This window comes from Sinohyriopsis cumingii, chromosome 3 (genome assembly GCF_028554795.1).
Source record: "Sinohyriopsis cumingii isolate HCF-2022 chromosome 3, ASM2855479v2, whole genome shotgun sequence".
In the NCBI taxonomy this organism is placed as follows: domain Eukaryota; kingdom Metazoa; phylum Mollusca; class Bivalvia; order Unionida; family Unionidae; genus Sinohyriopsis; species Sinohyriopsis cumingii.
In genome coordinates this window covers 98070158-98089727 of record NC_142963.1, presented here as the reverse complement: position 1 = coordinate 98089727, position 19570 = coordinate 98070158, and the positions used below count along the sequence as shown (strand labels likewise).

The 19570-nt window shown below is 35.3% G+C and overlaps 1 protein-coding gene across 4 annotated transcripts in view; it reads right to left on the bottom strand.

The window, feature by feature from the left end:
• LOC149803363 (uncharacterized) overlaps positions 1 to 19570 on the bottom strand; it is a 63783-nt gene that overhangs the window by 39879 nt on the left and 4334 nt on the right. For 3 of the 4 annotated variants that reach the window (XM_089953068.1, XM_089953070.1, XM_089953071.1), the window contains exons 2-6: positions 17089 to 17142; positions 10340 to 10414; positions 8135 to 8182; positions 5159 to 5239; positions 2285 to 2368 (exon numbers count right to left, since the gene is read on the bottom strand). In XM_089953068.1, the coding sequence (XP_089809194.1) occupies positions 2285 to 2368; positions 5159 to 5239; positions 8135 to 8182; positions 10340 to 10414; positions 17089 to 17142 (342 nt within the window). The remainder of the gene's footprint in view (positions 1 to 2284; positions 2369 to 5158; positions 5240 to 8134; positions 8183 to 10339; positions 10415 to 17088; positions 17143 to 19570) is intronic. The other variant, XM_089953069.1, reaches the window with a different exon arrangement.

Sequence of the window (19570 nt, the reverse complement as noted above, 5' to 3'; positions counted from 1 at the left end):
CAGAAAAGTGTTCTAAGAGCAAAAGTCCAAAAATCCTCAATTAGATGAGGGAAGGAGGTTTACTTGAGAAAAGCTATTGCCAGAAAAAGACAATATTTAATAATATTCAGCTTATTCATACCTATACAGTGGAAAGGTTCAGCAGAACACTGAAGACTAGAGTGTGAAATTATTCCACTCTAATTAAAATTTAAAAAAATAGGTAGGAGTTTTGGTAAAGTTAATTCATGGATACGTCAATGTTCATAACCCTGTTTGAACAGATCAAAAGTTTCAATAAATCTATTGATTTAGCTAAAAACTCACAGATTAAAATTTAGTGACACAATCAGAATTCCAAATCTTCAATCATTGCTTGCAAATGGAAATCTAATGTTGCCATGGAAATATTCAAACTTAGGTGCGTAATAAAGCTGTAGGATATCAAGTGGATGCTTATCGATCACAATGTATGTATCTCTATACTTATAGCAATATGATATATAAATAAAGTTTAATAATATTGAAATGATATTGAAAACCATAAGAACAGAAGTTAAAATGGAAAGGATACCACGAATGGTTACAAAGTTGCGATCCAGCCAAACACATTATTCCGTTCAAATAAAAGATTTGTCAAATCCATGTCTCAGAAACGGAGACAACTGATGCACCATCTTTTTTAAATGTAACAAAATAAAACACATTCAATTTCTAAACCTGAAAAACGAATACAGCATTAATACTTATAAATCAGTCTACGAGGTTTTGAATAGAATAAAAGGCATTTCAGATCGAATCTGGCATAGAAGCAGGAACTGTTGATATTGTCATTACTATCACCAAAGCTATATTAGCAATTATCAAACCCTTTTCTTGGAATAACAGTTCGGGTTCTTCATCTATTAGTAATTTTGCACTCACTTTTGAATTTGATTTTCAAATAATTTCCTCTAAATTGCTTTCCAAGTTCATTAGAAACCCTGTCACATGCGCTTTCTTAATGTCCACACTTTCCAATTTTAAAAAAAAAAATACTTCTTGTATGATTGGTCTGTTTCTTTTCTGGCTTCCATTTCGTTACGTTTCATCATCATTTTCCAAAACATCTGCATTTGAATTGACAATTGTTACATAATGAACATAGCCTTAATTCTATTTCATCTTTTGCACAGTCAATAAATCGTTCACTGCATTACAGCAACTTAAAGGTTTATGTACAATTAGTTTGAAATCTGAAAAGGATACACATAATTGTCTTCTTTGAACAGCATACCTGAGGGAAAATTGTATTCTGCAACGGTTAAGCTGCACTTAACTAACGGACTCAGTTTGGATTTTTTTACCCCAAAACAATACTTATTATGATAATAAACAAATTTGAAATGGATGCTGCGACTAAACGTGTATTTTATACAATGTATACCAAATATGAACAGAAAAAGAAATTACAAATGTATGTTCGACAGGATTTATTATTCAACGTTCCACCAGGTTTGTTCAACCGATCAGAGGAATCTCGTCGATAACTTTGATTGAACTGGTTAAAAACAAACAAGCAAACATCAGACAGAATAAAGACAGCAATACGTTAGACAAGGTGTGCGCGTTGCGTTCCCCTTCATTTTGTTTTCAAACAAAAGTGATTCCTTTGGGAGTTTTTTCGTACCAATACAATAGGAATATAGAGTTTCTAAAATAGTACAAAGTGTGCTCGTTTCGTTTTCTTATCCGCACACGGGATGGAATTACATAATTTGGAAAATGATGTAATGTGTGATCAGTATGTTTGTTATATACTACTTTCGAAACAATCAAGTAAACTAAGGTCAAGTAATAATAAACAGATACTTCTGTTTCCTTTTTAAAGATGGCACTTTTATCATCATTGATTAAATTAATTGTTTAAATAGAGAAATATTATGGCATAAAGTATTTAAAATTATTCAACTGTCGTGAAATAAAAGATTAACTTGAATGAACCGAGAACATTTGCTTCAACTTCAACTATATGACGGGAGCACTGCACCATACAGCGTACCATCGACATCAGATGCACTCATCTCCATGAATTCATGTGTTTATTTACTTATATAAATACATCAGACATTTTTGTGATACAAGAATTAGTCTTACCCAAATAACAAACTGTTTTCAACACAGCGAAAAAATGTTTCAAATTTGGCTGCTGCTCGTATGTTGTAAAAACAACAGGTAGATAGTATAGATAGAAATATAGACGAATATATCTATGAAAGTTCCAGATAAATAATCATAATTCATGAACGAATATTAATTTGCTTACCGTTACGCACATAATAATAATCTAACTTGTTTGATCCGGTACAACTACAATATGACGGCGTTGCACGGAGGTCATGAAATGTTTCTGAAATAAATAATTAATCCAGGCACTTTATTACAGAACTTTATTTAAGTATACTCAAATAAAATGAATGCTTTCCCAATGCGTGATTGCATAATGCCTAATTGCTCTCTACATAGATATATGAATGTATATACGTACGTGAACACATACATACAAGTATACGTACATTCAAACAAACAGTGCACATATATACATACCGTGCAAATAACAAACAGCTGAGACAAATAATTCAATCAGTTAATGCATCTTTCCTTCTATATATATATATATATATATATATATATATATATATATATATATATATATATATATATATATATATATATATATATATAATACAAATGTAAGTATGTAAATACGTACAAAAGCAGTCGTACAATGCTGTTTAGTTACATAAAAACACATGCAAATTATTTTTTATTTTTGTTTTCAATTCAATAATTAACTTTTCAGTTTATTATGAATCTTAACTATTAGTATTTCACGACCATAGTTGGTCAAGTGTAAGAGATAACGCTCGTGCTATGTCAAATAGATTAAGGTCAGACACAGGGCTGGAGATAGCGATCACGGGCACTGGGGTAATAAACACACGAGTTTCTCCAAGTTCTGGTTTTAAAAAAAAGTGTTCTATTATGAAATTGAAATGTGTTGCTCGGCCCGGGCCCTCTTACCGGCTCTGACCCCGGGGATACATCACCGGATGCACCCCCCGACTCTTGTGGACCATGGTCAGAGAGTACTGGAATACCAAATCATGTCTAGAAACGTGTTGATGTATAACAACCAGGAATATTACAACACTATAGCAGTATGACGTTATTATTGGAGTGGATATGATCCAGACACATGCGTTGTAGTATAACAGACCAGAAAAACTACAATACTTCAGTAGGATGACAATATTATTCGAGGAGACAAAGTCTAGATATACGAGGCAGCAGTGAATACAGGTGTCAGACTTTTTACTGGCCTCATGATAGACCCACTGAGTAAAATGCATCGGTCAAAACTAACCGATACAAAAGAATGTGAATAGTACATCGATCTTGCTATTTTCCACCGCATGACCCTACGCATAGTCTTCCGCATAAATAATGTTTTGTTTCTTCTTGCACTTTTCTGCTTAATAACTTATTTCTGCGCAGAACATATCTAATGTTATGGGGCTGCTCATGCCAGGCAGTGACAGCAGTCGTACTAAGTGATTATATTCAGTCAAAAGTCAAAACGGCTCACATGGCTAGGGAAAGTGGTGTATTGCTAGAATGCAGCAGCCTGAAATATATTTGAACACCTCCAGTGGTTCAGATGATATAACAAATGCTGGCACAGTAAACATATTCCACTTGCGGGTTTCATTTGAGTAAATGGAGTAGATCTATTTTTCCGATCCTTCCTTGTAAATATTTAGAGTCTGTTTTAGGCATTCAATCTCACAATTGTACATAATTGGCCCCGTAAATTTTCCATCAAGCTGAAAACTGCAGAATATGATAAATCAGTTGCTTCTGTGCTCAGACACAAGACTTCCACCAGCTATTCATTTTGTATATGACGCCTGTAGAGTATTTCTTTCTTACTATCAAAGTGGTATGCAATGGTCAAAAATACATCGCTGTAGCATTAATTGAAACGGAATATATCAGATATTGATATACACGTAATTCGTTATAAATGATGCTACAGAGATAGATTACTGTCCCTACTTCGAGACAAAGGACGGGAACTTCTTTGTAATATCGCTATGAATGACATTTACGATGACGGCAACGTACTTCGTAAGCAATTTTGTACGTAAATCTATGTCATGCGCATTATCCATTGCCTTTGCCTTCCTGTGTGCTCTGTGTGCACCGTAGAGTGCTAAGTTTCCCTCTATCCTTTTCAAGGTTAAAGAACTTGAAAACAATTTAAACTTTGAATAAAATAATCATGATTCAGAACTGATGTAACATCGGAAGGCTTACGACAAGTTCATAAATGCAAGTGGAGGGTTTTGTGTTAATTTTCATAGCGTATTGACTTGGAACGATGGAAACGTGCACACTGCGTGAAAGTGTCTGTAGAAACTCTTTTCCACTCCAATATTTGAATCACTGTGATGTACTTCGTACAGAGAACACATTACGTGCTGAATTCTCTAAAAGCACGATGATTCGCAGCAGAGGCTATGGTTTTCTAGCCATGAAATATTCAACAAAATTAAAATTAGAAACAAAGCAAGCAGCCTTGATGCAATTGAAATCCTTTCATAGGGACCAAAATGAATCATGGGTCAGTAGGTCGTTATGTTGTATTCATTATATGGGTGATATATTTAGGGAAATGCTCTCCCAAGTTAAAATAATATACTGAATCCTAGATTAGCAATTCTTTCACTTATCACTGTTATATAGTGAACATAATAGTTCTGTTCTCAAAATCGTTTAGGAATATAAAATGACTCGATGCAAAACAATTTGATTGCAAGGTGTTACATAAGCAACTGACACTGAAACATCTTTTTCAAATGGATATTGCCTTGTCGGTGTTGGAATATGTTCTTCTTTTGCTTTTGAAATAAGGTATTGGAATAATTTGTAAAATATTGAAAGTTTATGTGCTAAAAAAAAAGTTGTATGTAGAATTCTTTTAAATATATTCAAGCTCATTAAAGAGGTCTTTATTTTGTGCAGGTAAATACTGGAAATTGACATACATATCGGTGGACTTAGCACCATTTATTTAATTGAGAAATATTACGATCTACCATAAAATAAGCACACAATAAACGAAAATAATACTTACGACCTAGCTGACTTATAATCTGGTGCATGCATGACAGACCATGTGGACCATGTCTGTATAGCCTCTCTAAAATCGTCCATACTGAAATTTATTAAAGATAATGTATTTCGTAGAGATATTGCCAATCTGTAATATCTCTTTATTTAATTGTTGGGGGTTTCACAATGCTTTAAAAGAAATGGCCTGATTGTTGCAGGTCTAATTCTTGCAACGAAATCTTTTTGTCACGTGCCCCCACTTTTGTTTATTGTTTCCTACAGTACTAATTTTAACACAAGAAGGTGGATAATTAATAGTTATGTAGTTCTATCCCCCCCCCCCGTCAGCAATGCCGTTGGTTTAGGTGTATAGAAAATTCCAGGTGAAAGGTATAATAATTTAATAAAATGTATCAAACATGTTCAACTATATCATCGACAAATTTCTCAATCGCAATTTATTTCGAACAAATACAAATAATGACCTATTCGCAGTTGCCAGTTACTATCGGCATATGAAATTAAAGTCTTAAATGAAAGTGTTTGCCTTCGGTGTTCATTCTGTTTTTCATCTCTCCGTCTCTTCTTTCTGTTTTGGTACTTCCGGTACCCTTGACAACGTGCTCTCCTGGCAACTCCAGATCCGTTATTCCGATACTTCCGATACTCTCTTCCATGTGTTCCTTCCGGCACTGCGCCTCCACGCAACTACGTACGTCACAAGAGACATTACACGTACACTCCACGTGTGTTCCCTCTCTCTGATCCTCGGGTGTGGACTCTACACATACCCAGAAAGATTCCTCAAGAGGCCTTTGTTTGCAATCCAAACTAAGAATTTCACTAGAATTTCTTCCCGCCTTTTAACAAGCGGACACCTTTTTCACTCGGAGAACAGTTTAATGTCTCCCAACATTTATATGATCATCCTCTAGCCATGTTCAAACATGTGCTAAATGAAACATGGACATAGTCCAAAAAAATTGTTTATTGAGATTCCGCCTTGGAACACCTGGAAACAAGTGCTCATATTAAAACCTTAGCTGTTGTAGTTCAATCTTTTCTTGTGGCTGTAAATGTGAATATTTCTGGTCCAGACTCTTTCACTGTTTCTGATTTCCGAGGAATGGTTAAATCAAAGTCTATACAGTTCAGTTGCATTCCATCATTTAAATCGTCGCTATGTGGGACAGAAAACAACTAAATTGACTGAATGATTAATAGGGCTATCTCTATCAACTTATTCATTTAACATTTTATTGGCAAAGTTATTTATCTTTCTCCTCCTAGAGGTCTTATTTATGTCATTTGAGTCACTTGCTTTCTTGTCAACTGTATAATGACCATAGTGCATGGTCCGAAGAGAATTTGTGGTATGGTCGAGAGCGTCAGATTTTTTATTACCAGACTGAAAATTAATTATTCGTTTAAAAGAAGTTTCTGTTCCAATAAATTCACTGACCAACTGACGGTATGTTCAAAACAATGTTCAAAATGATTAAAACCTATTGATTCTTGAACTGATTCCATTACAGCAAACATCAGCAAACGAGTAACCTCGTCTTAGCGCTTTTCTGTATAAACTTAATATGACCTAATCATGTTTTTCAGAGTTTATTGATATATTTCCATAGCCATTTGATTTTCAACTTAAGACGCAGAGGAATTAAACTATTCGATGCCTAATTCATGAATAACTTGCTGGAAAATTGATCCTTGATTTGATTGGACAGATTAGGGAAGGCCAAAGTGGTTAAAACAACCTTAGCAAAGCTATTAATATGGTTTATATTTGATATTCCTCAGAGGAATTGACTCTGGTAATCATGTTGACAGAAACATTATGGTCAACAATTATTTGTTGCCTGATCTTATGGTCTTATGTAAGGGATTGTCATAGTCTGCCATTATTCTTCTAAATTGTTCGCCAAATGCAGGATTAGGTTGCCGAGCAGCCTCATGTATCTTCTAACTGGGTTTCCTCATCATTTGACAGTATGAAAAGGTCTAAAGTAAGAAACATCGCTTTTTAAGTTCCCCCTCCCAAATAAATGATTTTTATTGACTCCTAAATGACTATTCTAGTGTGTTTCATGGTCTAGACTAAAAATTTCCCGTCGATATGACATTGGAAAAATTGTAGCTATATGATGTATACATGTTATTATCTAACAGAAATTAGTCTTCTTGCATCTGAGATTTCTTTAATCGCTTGGATGTCATCAAATATGTATACAAATGATGTTAATTAATATATTGTTGACTTTGAAGCACCGATAATTATTCACTTTAGTGATGACTCTTAAGTATTAGGAATTAATTAGTGTAGTGATGACTCTAGAGTACTAGGAATTAATTAGTGTAGTGATGACTCTATAGTACCGATAATTAATTAGTGTATTGATGACTGTAAAGAACTGATAATTCCAGATGTGTTGGTTCCTATGCCGAAAGAGCTGGGAATCAATTTCTCTTCCTATCAATCGCATTTTTGTAAATCAGCCATGGTGTTTCAGCAGGATAATAGTTGGTGTATATGGCTGTTTCTAGCAAAGGCTAATAACCAGTTAAAATACAATCGATATCAAGCCATAATGCTAACTCAATCGTCTATTCATGATCACCTTTGTCATGATTATCTTAAAACGATCTATTGAGAGCAAACAAACAAGAAGAAGCAAAAGCAATTTGCAAATTGGCAGGAGTAAGTTTGTGGACGTTCATAAATTAAAGTATGGGGGAATTGACGGGTTGTCGCCAACACTATTTTTCCAAACATGTTAGACTCGAATACGTATATGGGGTTAGACAAAACACTGATTATTTTTATCATTATTATTATTATTATACCTCCAGACTTGAGATATAAATCAATTGATGCTGAAGAGAAACTTAGCTTTGAACATGGGAACAGGCGTAGGTAAATTAAAATAACGTAAATTGGAGATCGGAAACACGGTAATTGAACTCCTGCAACCACATATGATCTAATGCCAACCTTCATTTGCACCAGTGCAGGTCTGAGATGTCTGAAGGCTCTTAAGATCTGCAAAGAAATAATAACACTTTATCTTATAAAAGCTATCTACAATATGAAAGGTGAATACATTCGTCTGCAAATGTTACTGGCATATTATTAAAAATGAAACAAAAAGCCTACTTCAGCATATTTTTATGCAGGTACCTATTTAACAAAATAATATATTTTTTTTACACCACGGGTCCACAGGGTAAATAACGTATTTTCTCTGGTGAGTTATCACAGTTTGATATAGTCACTACAAGCCAACATTGCTCTATCACAATTAATACTTTATTTTCAACTTCTCAAAAGTTTCTTATCTTTTTTTTTTCCATTTTCCTTTAAAGTTGACTACATATGATCGCAGTCTAGTATTTTATATTTAGATGTCAGAATGGGGAAATGTATTTAACCATATCTGAGCTCCCCTCAAATCGATTTGCCAATAATTTTCCGGACGGTTGGTATGGATAATGACAGATTTAAATCTTAATAATCAGAATTGAAATTGTTTAAAAATGTTTTATTCGATTAGTGAAATTCTATTCGAGCGGTGGGTCGACATTAAATACAACAGCTATTTTTTGCAGGGAGGCTTAGCTGGCCCGTGGTCACCCCCATGACCACCCCTATCTCAACAAATCTGGGCCCGAAATAACTAGACAAATCATAGACTTAGTTTTCTTTTACAGTTAAATGGTTACAGTTATGTCCAGATCAAATGTAAAATGCTCGAGCTCCAGGACGCTTAAATAGGTTAATGTACCAATAGCCTGGAATAGTGTTGATATATTAAGAGTCGTTATTTATTACACTGATATAGTCTTATATGTCTCTAAATGAATTGACAATAATTCCCAATTAGAGACTTAGTCCGAAAGATTATATGAGCACTTTGTATATACAATGAATAATTTAAGAAATAAATCCTCTCAAATATTATCTGAACACGCCTATAAGACTGATTCCACCAGATAAATGTTCTGATAGGAATTAGTTATTCTATTGTAGACAAAATTAAATTAAAAACATAAGACATAACAAGAAGCCCAGAACGAGGGTCAAAATTTCATTTCTAGAGCATTCTAAGCTATCAACAAGATCAGGTCTTTTACCTTAACTTTAACAAAGAACATGGCAAATATTAAGTACTTGATGAATGTAGGAGGAAATCTAATGATCTGAACACAAATCCAAGTAAATAAATTTACATACAATTAATAATTGTCTTAAAATATAATTTACAATCATATACAAAAAATAGCTATGTGTTGATTACAGAAAAAAAGACATAAGTCAGGTAGGAGCAAATCCTACCCTCAATTACGGACAATAACCAATCACATAATACAAATTAATTATACAAAACAATACATACATACATACATACATACATACATACATACATACATACATACGTACGTACATACATACATGCAAACATACGCCACTATAGATATATCATGTCATATGTTGACTATGATATTCCTTTAAAGTTCGGGATTTATTTTTCCAATCTAAGATGATCTCTTTGGTTCTTTTTCTTAGACACTGTTGACTTATCGTTATTCCTTAGAAATATATGATTTGTTTGTTTTGTGATGAAACCGAGACAGAGAATACAGTCAAGTTGGTAATAACGTTTACCTTTTACCAGGAAATAAGTCCACTTCAAAATGAATTCCTTTTAATAGAAGATCAATTTTTGATCATACTCAGTAGTGATCAGAGTACCGCCAATACTTAGGCGAAGTATATTTGCCAAAACGGCTGAAGCATTTCACCAACATCTAACTCTATATCAAATGAGATCGTGTTGCAGTAATGATAATGATACCTATCATATATGAAAACTAAAAGGTATATGCAGAATATCAACACATATAGTAATCTCAACGGTGCCGTATCATTGCTAATGTATCTTATTGGCCAGATACCGATATTTTCTAACAAAATCCCAAACTATTATCATTGTCTAATTTGCAGAGAATAACTTGATCCATGTCACTTACAAACTTATTTGTTCTGATCGAGTTCACATTCTCAGCTAAATGAGGTCATCTTTTATTATGTAAAGGTAGTTCACGACATTATAACTGATGTGCATCTTTAATTTTTGTGTCATATATATCTGCTGACTAATAATAACTTTTCTAAAGAACTGGCAATCAAATTTCCTACCTGTGTACTCTTGAAAAGTGTCACATAAATCGTCAACTATAAATCTTCTTTTTCTTTCTGAAACACTGCATTCTGCTGTAAGAAAAATGATTCAGGAGGAAGACGTATCCACAGAAGGGTATATATAGCTACAGATGGTATATCTTTGTACAAAAGATGTATCTCAGAAACAAAGTCTGATCGATTCATATACTCCATATTTTGTTCTATATCTGAATAAATAATAGTTTTAGAATTGTTTATTTAAGTTAGTTTTGTAAAAGAATCTGTGTTTCTGATTTTAACTCTTTATGACATATTACTAGGTTTGCTGTCGTGTTTATGGAGCACAATATCCTTTTCCAGATTACACATCAGATTTGATTATTATCCAATATACCAGATAATAAACAAGATGATTATCCAAGGTATCATATAACACGGAAGAAGCTTATACAAGGTACCATATCACATACACCATGATTTTCCAAGGCAACAAAACCAAAGAATCATAGCCTTGATGATGTTGTCTCAAATATAACACAGTACCTAGAAATAAGTATGTCAGAGATTGTTACTAATTTTGTTTCATATTTGAATGATGCATGCAGTTAAAACATACAAATTCTTTATTTAATTTTATCAAGAAAGACATTCAGTTTTAATTGCGTAAAACAAGCGCATAAAATAACTTGGACAGAGGAGGTAGAAAATTGTGCAATTGTGTATTAAACGACAGGCGTGTGGAAGGTAGGATTAAAAGTGTCATCTGCTGGATAATAAGACAAACTAGTAGTGTAGTTTGAATGGATCCATTGGTTTCAATGTGTGTGTGTCGGGGGGGGGGGGTAAAATAAATAATGTCATTGGAATGGATGCATGGTAGTGAAAGTGGAGGGCAAGGTAAAATATGTCATTTGAATGGATCGATGGACGGAAATTGGATGGTAAGACAAAAATTGTCATTTGAGTAGATGCATATATGGCATAGTGGAAGGTAAGACGATTAACATGATTTGAATAGATACCTGCATGTCAAACTGTAGGGTAAAATAAATACTGTCATTCCAATGGATGCAGGAGGGTAAGAGGAATAATTTTATTTGAATGGATGAATGGGTGTAAAGGCGAAGCGTAAGCCAAACGTCATGTGAATGCAACCATGGATGACAAACTGAAGGACAGGACTAATAGTGTCATTTGCATTTATGTATTAGTGTCAGGGTGGATTGTAAGACAAATATCGTCATTTAAATAGATGCATCGTTGTTAATGGGTACGGTAGGTCAAGCAGCGTCATTTTAATGGAAAGATTGGTGTCTCACCATCCACTTAGACAACTATGCATCCGTTTCAATGACGCTGTTTGTCTTAACCATGACATTGACACCGATCCATCCTTTAAACTCACACTACTTGTCTTACCGATCACTTTGACACCAATGCATCCAATCGAATGACGCTATTTGTCTTACCATCCGCACCGAGACCCGTACATCCGTTCAAATGACGATATTTGTTTCACCAGTCACTTGAATCGCAGAAGTAACCACTCAAATGACGCTGTTTGTCTTACCCTCCGTTTTGTTGCCGAAGCATTCACTGAAATAATAATATTTGTTAAAGAGCTTAGTTTGAACGGATGAATGAATGTAAAAGTGGATGCTAAACAAATTGCGTCGTTTCGTTGGATAAAAAAGTGTTAATTTGGATGGTAAGACATAAATTGTCGTTTGAATTGATCTATTCGTGTCAAAGTGAGCGTAAGGCAAATATCGTCATTTGAACGAATTAGTAAGTGCTAAAGTGGAGAGTATGACAAATAGCGCTATTTAGATGGATGCATGGATCTCAAAGTGAAAAGTAAGATAACAAAATAACATCATTTAAATGAATGTATGTTTCAAAGTGGGTGAAACAAAAAGCCGCAGTTGCATGGATGCGGTTGTGTCGAAGTCGAGAGAAGTCAGTTTGTGTCATTTTAAACGATCCACGGATATCAAAGTGGAATGTATGATTATTAGCGTCATTTGGATTGATGAATGGGTGTCAAAGTGGAAGGTAAGACAAAATAACTAAATTTGAATGGATGCATGGACGTCAAAATGGATGATAGGACAAATAGCATCATTTGATTGGACGCGCGCGGGTGTGTGTGTGTGTGACTAGGATTGTTAATGTAGCTTTAACAATTTTTCAGTCATATTGCTACGATGTCTACAGTGTGGCAGTTTATAGCGATGTCTAGCACTGGGGCATCATTACGCAGACATGTAGCATGATGTCCCACCCAGTCACATTATCCTGACACCAGGCCGACCAGTCCTAACACAAACATCTTAAAGCTGAGCGCCTAGCGAGGCATCTGTTAGTTCCATTTTGTATGTCTTTTGTATGACTCGGCGGGAATCGAACCCACGACCTCCCGCTTCCGAGGCGGACGCTCTAACCACAAGGCCACCGGAGCGGTTTTGATTGATTGGACGCATGGATATCAGGGTAGAGCGTAAGAGAAGGAGCGTTATTTAAATGGATACACAGGATTCAAAGTGGAGGGTAAGGCAAAAAGGGTCATTTGAATGGATTCATGAGTGTCAAGTTGGAGAGTAAGACAATCAACGTCATTTGAATTGATGGACGTGTCTGATTGCAAAGGTAAGACCAATAGCGTCAATTAAATGGATTCATGGTTTAAAACGTGAATGGTAAAACAATATCATTTTAATTGATGCTAGGGTTTCATAGAGAAGATTAAGAACAATAGCGACATTTGAATTAATGAAATGGTGAAAAAGAGGTTGGTAACACCAATATCTTCATTTGAATGGAAGAATGGGTGGGAAAATGAAGGGTACGACAAATAGCCTTATTTGAATAGATGGAATGTTGTCAAATGTTGACTAAAACAAACAGCTTAATTTGAATGGATGTAAGTGTGTCACAGTGGCTCATAAAACAGTGTCATTGGAAAGGATGAATAGATGTCAGAGTGGAGAGTAAGATAAAAAGATTAATTTGAACAGCTGCATGGGTGTCAAATGTAAGACAAATAACGTCATTTGAATGGTTCCCTGGATGCCAAATTGAAAGGTAGGACTAATAGCGTGATTTGAATGTATACATGGATATCAAAAATGATGCAAGACAAATAGCTTCATTGAAATGGATTAACGAGGAGTGTAAGACAATGAGTGTCATTTGAATGACGTATGTGTGGCAAACTACAGAGTAAAATGAACTGCGTCATTTGAATAGATGCATAGGTCCCAAAGGCGAGGTTAAGACATATAGCCTCAGTTTAATGGATGTATGTGCGTCAACCTGAATGGAACGACTAATTACGTCATTTCAGTTTATGCATTGGTGTCAAGTAGGAGGGTAAGACAATTAGCATCATTTGAATGAAAGCATGGGTGTCTTGCTATCTACTTTGACACCCATGCATATCTTTAAATGACGTTATTCTTCTTACCACCTATTGTTTCCCTTGCACCCATTCAAATGATCCTATTGTCATACCCTTCTCTTGATATCATTGCATCCATTTAAATGACGCTATTGTCATACCCTTCCTTTGACGCCTTTGACGCCATTGCATCCATTCAAATGACGCTATTGTCATACCCTTCCTTTGACGCCATTGCATCCATTTGAATGGCGCTATTGTCATACCCTTCTCATTACGCCATTGCGTCCATTTAATTGACGCTATTGTCATACCCTTCTCTTGACACTACTGCATCCATTTAATTAACGCTATTGTCATACCCTTCTCTTGACACAATTGCATCCATTGAATTGACGCTATTGGCATACCCTTCTCTTAACGCCATTGAATCATTTAATTGACGCTATTGTCATACCCTTATCTTGATGCCATTGCATCCATTTAATTGATGTTATTGGCATACCCTTCTCTTGACACCATTGCATCCATTTAAATGACTTTGTTGTCATACCCTTTACTTGACGTCATTGCATCCATTTAATTGACGATATTATCACTTTGACACCCATTCATCCATTCAATGGAGTATTAGTTTTAACCTCCACATTGACATCCATGCATTAATTCATTCTAAAGCTCAATGTATTTCCCTCCAATCTGACACCTTTTCATCAGTTCAAATGACCCTTTTTGTCTTACTCTCCACATTGACACAACTGCATCTATTCAAATGATCCTGCTTCTCTTAAATGGATGTAAGGGTTTCAAAGAGAATGTTAAGACAAAATAGCGCCATTTGAATGTATGCACGGGTATCAAAGTGGCGGATATGACAAACAGTCATTTGATTGGATGACAAAGTGGAGAATAAGAAAAATACCGTCAATGGAAGTGATGCACGGGTTTCAAATTTAAAATGAATCGATGGATGCCGAATAGGAGGGTAATACAATTATCATCACTTGAATGGATGCATGGGTGTAAAGTAAACGGTAAAACAAATAACCTCATTTCAACGAATGCATGGATCTGGAAAAGGAGAATAAGACAAATAAGCATAATTTGAATGAATGGTAAGAAAAGAGCATCATTTCAATGGATGCAAGGGTATCAAAGAAATTAGTAAGACAAAATAGCATCATCTGGATCAATGTGAGGGTGCTAAAGATGAAGCTCAACTAATGGCGTCTTTTCAATGCATGCATCAATGTAAAATTGGAGGGTAAGACAAATAACGAAATTGGAATGGATGCACGGGTATCAAAAATGACGGTAAGATGAATACAAGTACGTCAAAGATGAGAGTAAACAACTAGTTTCATTTCAATTGAATTGGAGTTAAGACAGTACGGTAATTTTAATGCATGAATGGTGTCAGAGTGCAGGGTAAAACAAATAGCGTCATCTATATTGCCGCATGGGTGTCGAAGCAAATAATAAGAAAAACAGTTTCATTTGAATTGATGCTCCGGTTTCAAAGTGGATGGTAAGACGAATAGTGCCATTCTGAATTGATGCATGTATGGCAAATTTGGAGGGTAGGACTAAGTGGAGCGTAAGACGAATAGCTCATTTACATGAATGCATAGGTGTATTAGTAGATGGTTGGACAAATGGCGTCATTACATTGGAGGCATGGATGTCGAAAAGGTGGGTAAGACAAATAGCATCATACGAATATGTGTGTGAATGTACAATATGATGGCAGGTCTGATAGCGTCCTTTGACATGTTGAAAGGGTATCTTTGTGGAGGGTAAGACAGATAGTGTCATTTGAATGGATGGAAGAGTGTCAAAGTAGAGGTTAAAACAAATAGCGTAATTTCAAATGATTCATGGATATCTAATTTGAGGGTACTACAAATGGCGATATTTCAATGGGTGCAAAGTATCATATTAGTGGGCACGACAAATAGCTACATTGGAATGAATTCAAGGGTATCAAAGTGTAAGGTAAGACAAAATACCATCATTTCGATAAATGCAGTGGCGTCCAAAGTAGAGTGTAAACAAATATCGTCATTTCAATGGATGCATGACTTTCGAATATGAGGGAAAGACAAATATTGTAATTTGAACGGATATATGGATGTCAAAGTGTAGGGTAAGACAAAGAGCATCACTTGATGCAATATTGTCAAAGAGGAGGGTAAGACATTATTGCATCCATTCAAACAACATTCATTGTCACCCTCCACTTTAACAACCATGCATCTATTATAATGGCTCTATTTATTTTACCCTCCACATTGAAACCCGTACATCAACTCAAATGAAGCTATTTTTATAACCTGCCACTTCGACACCCAAGTGATGCTATTTGTCTTACCCTCCACTATTGGCATCATCTGATTGGATCCATTGATGTCAAATTGAAGGGTATGACAATTTTCGTCATTTCAAAGTGAAGGGTAAGAAAATAGCGGCATCTGAATATGATGCACGGGTTTCAAAGCGGAGGGAATAAAGGAGCGTTCTTTGAAATGATGGAATAGTGTCAAAGAGCAAGGTAAGACAAGTTGCGTCATTTGAACGGATGCATATGTGTTAAGTTAGATGGAAAGACATATAGTGTTATTTGAATGGAAGTATGGGTGTCAAAGTTTATTGTAGGATATTTATTGTCATTTGAATGGATGCATGAATGTCAAATAGGTGGGAGGTAAGACAAATAGTGCCATTTGAGATGATTCAAGAGAAATAGCGTAAGTTGAACTGATGCGTCGGTGTCAAAGTAAAGGTTAAGGTAAATTGGGTAATTTAAATGGATGGATAAGTCTCAAAGTGGAGGGTAGGACAAGTTAAATCCTTTGATTGTATGCATTGATGTCAAGCAGGTTGGTAAGAAACAAAGAGCCATTTGCATAAGTGCATGATGTCAAAGTGTATTTTACGACAAATAGCGGCATTTGAATGGATGCAACAGCTTCAAAGTGGAAGGTCAGACAAATAACGCCATTTGAATAGATGGAATGATTCAAAGTGAAGTCAAGACAAATAGCGTCATTTGAATTGATGCATGTGTCTCACAGTGGAGGATATGACACATAGTCTTATTTGAATGAATGATTTGGTGATTAATATAAATCTTCCAACCCTACAAGAAGATTTATCAGCTTCATAAACAAACATCATATAGGTTTATCAGAATATTCATGTTCAATATCAAAAGATTTGTTTACACCTTTGATTTCGTACTCACAACATGTTTTGTGTTGCATTCGATAAGCATGTTTCGCGTACGAGTAAAGAAGGAATTTGAATCTGTATAAATATCTGAAATTGCATGTGTAGAACAACTTTATAAAGTGGTAATTCTTACCTAATCCATTCTGTCCGATTTCTATTGCCAGTAATAGTAACACTACAATAGTCCCTGAAACAAATGGCAGTAATTTCAGTACCATTTAAAATCTGATGTAAACGCAGGTTCCTGCAATTACCATTACTGAACGTTCTGGCTCTGTGAGAACGTTTTGTCCCTACAAGCTGCTTAATTTCAACTCTAACACTTTCAGTGAGCTGTGCATTGGCACATCAGTAGAGATAAACCAAATATAGACCATCCATTTAGGATTTTGATCATTTCAGTGTACAAGGTATTAATACATATGGAACCTGCCATAAAACACTCCCTTTCTTATTTTGACAAAGTAAGTTGTAGTCATTTCTAAAATTAATATAAATTACTGTCAGTAATATGAGAAATAGATCAAACCATTTTTCCCATCTTTATTATCTACGTCCGTCCTTGATACATATCCAGGATCAAAGTACGTCGCTTATCGCTCAGTGCCGTGCTCTTATCTCTCACTGGTGTGCAAAGTCGGGCAAAATTAGAGTGTTCCATATTGTCTCTTGCAAATTCTCTCGATCTGACTAATCATTTATTACAGATAGATTGGTATCAAGTGTCGTTCGTGGGTTCAAAACCCATTTAGTGAAATCAGGAAGAATATGGTAGCTGCTAAATATTGTTGATGAAATAAAGTTTAGAGAATATAGTCGTGACAAGCGCGATGAGCGACACAAAAGTTAGGTTGTGAATCCTAGTGTCTTGACAACATTCATAATCACAATTCATAAAATTATACAGATTTATTTTTCTTCTTCTGGTTATCCGAAAATTTCCGTGGTTTATTTGTATACCTCTTAAACAAGATGCTCCAGCTTGACAACTTTACACAAATAAGACGCTCTTTCTTTGTTGGCCGCACGTGTCATTCTTTGGAATTGATACGAATTTACTGTCTACACGTTACACATACTAAGAGTAAATCACAAGCATTAAATAATTCCTTGTTGATCTCTTTGAAGAAAATTTCTCGACGCCAAATAGCCAGAACATCTCTTCACACAATAACTATACTGGTGCATTTTTCCACGATAGTAACTGCATTTGAGAAAACCTGTGAAATCGGTTACTCCATCATTGAAATGAATGATAGACTTCCAAGTATTTTGAGTCTGAAAGTTGATGTCTTTTAGATGGAGTTTAATAAATCGGCAATAAATGCAGATGATTTTTCTGCAGTGACCTAGGACTTTACATTTCTATATTTTACTGTGTATGTGTAAGTAGTCGTTCTAAATTGTTTGAATGTGGAAATAATTTCAGGAGCTGCCGAACGATTTTCTTTTTTGGCCGATCTTGATTATCTCTAGCTTGCGGGGAACGTGGATGGTGTCAGATATATTGCAGGGAACTTGGATGGTGTCAGACATATTGCAGGGGACGTGAATGTTGTCGGATATGGATCAATTATAACCTCTTCGAAATTGCTAGGGTGGGTGTCTGATAAAAATAAACTTAATGCATGATATTAGTCGTAACAGAAATTAGTAGAGTTTCTTCCGGGTTCTCCTTATCGTGGTGTGATAGGTTTATGAAGGTGAACCATTGAGAGAGAGAGAGAGAGAGAGAGAGAGAGAGAGATCCGGTAAAAGAAAATACCCTCATCCATTTTTATATTCAACCATCGAAGATTGTAGAACCACAAAATTTTACATTTCTGGTCAGAGATTTACAGATTTCTGCATACATTGATGACTTTTCCTCTCTTTATAAAAATAAAGATGCCTGTTATGCATGTCAGGAGAAATGACAGACAGTGAAATTGTTATAATGAATGTCGTGGATGATGGAGATGTGAGAGGTATCCTCACTCCTTATGGCTTTTCGTTATCGTTACCTAGGAAATGATCTACCACGGTGTTATTGCCCAGATGAAAAAACAATAAAGTAAAATATGAAATTAATGGATGGAATGAGAAAGATCTGAACCCGAGCAGATATATAGAGAATGATAACACGAGCCCCGTGTACAAAATACAGCAATTTAATAAGAGTCATTCTCTTCCACGCAGAACATGATTTGCAAAATTAGCCGTTCTGTTATTGATGTAACAAATTGTATCATATGACTGAGTGACAGATCCCCTCAGCTTGCCTGGCATCACAATATGACTTGGTGCTTCCGGTCTTTCCCAAATCACTGTTCGTGATAGACGGCGTTTCTCTTTCTCTGTCTATCTCTCTCTCTCCTCTTCGGGTCACCAACCTCTCGGTTGCAGTCTGCACTATCAATCCTATGTGCAGTCTGTTTTGAGCTATTTTGTTTTTTCTTCAAATACGAACATAACAAACGACCATAATACTTTCAGATTTTGTTTCTTCTCCAATGATCAACAACTCCTAGCACTCTTTTCGTCAGAAATTGTCTACCAAAAATCAACAGAACTAGTTAGATCACTCGTACTAATACACAAGCAATCTATTCCTATTTCCTCACCCTCCTTGATTT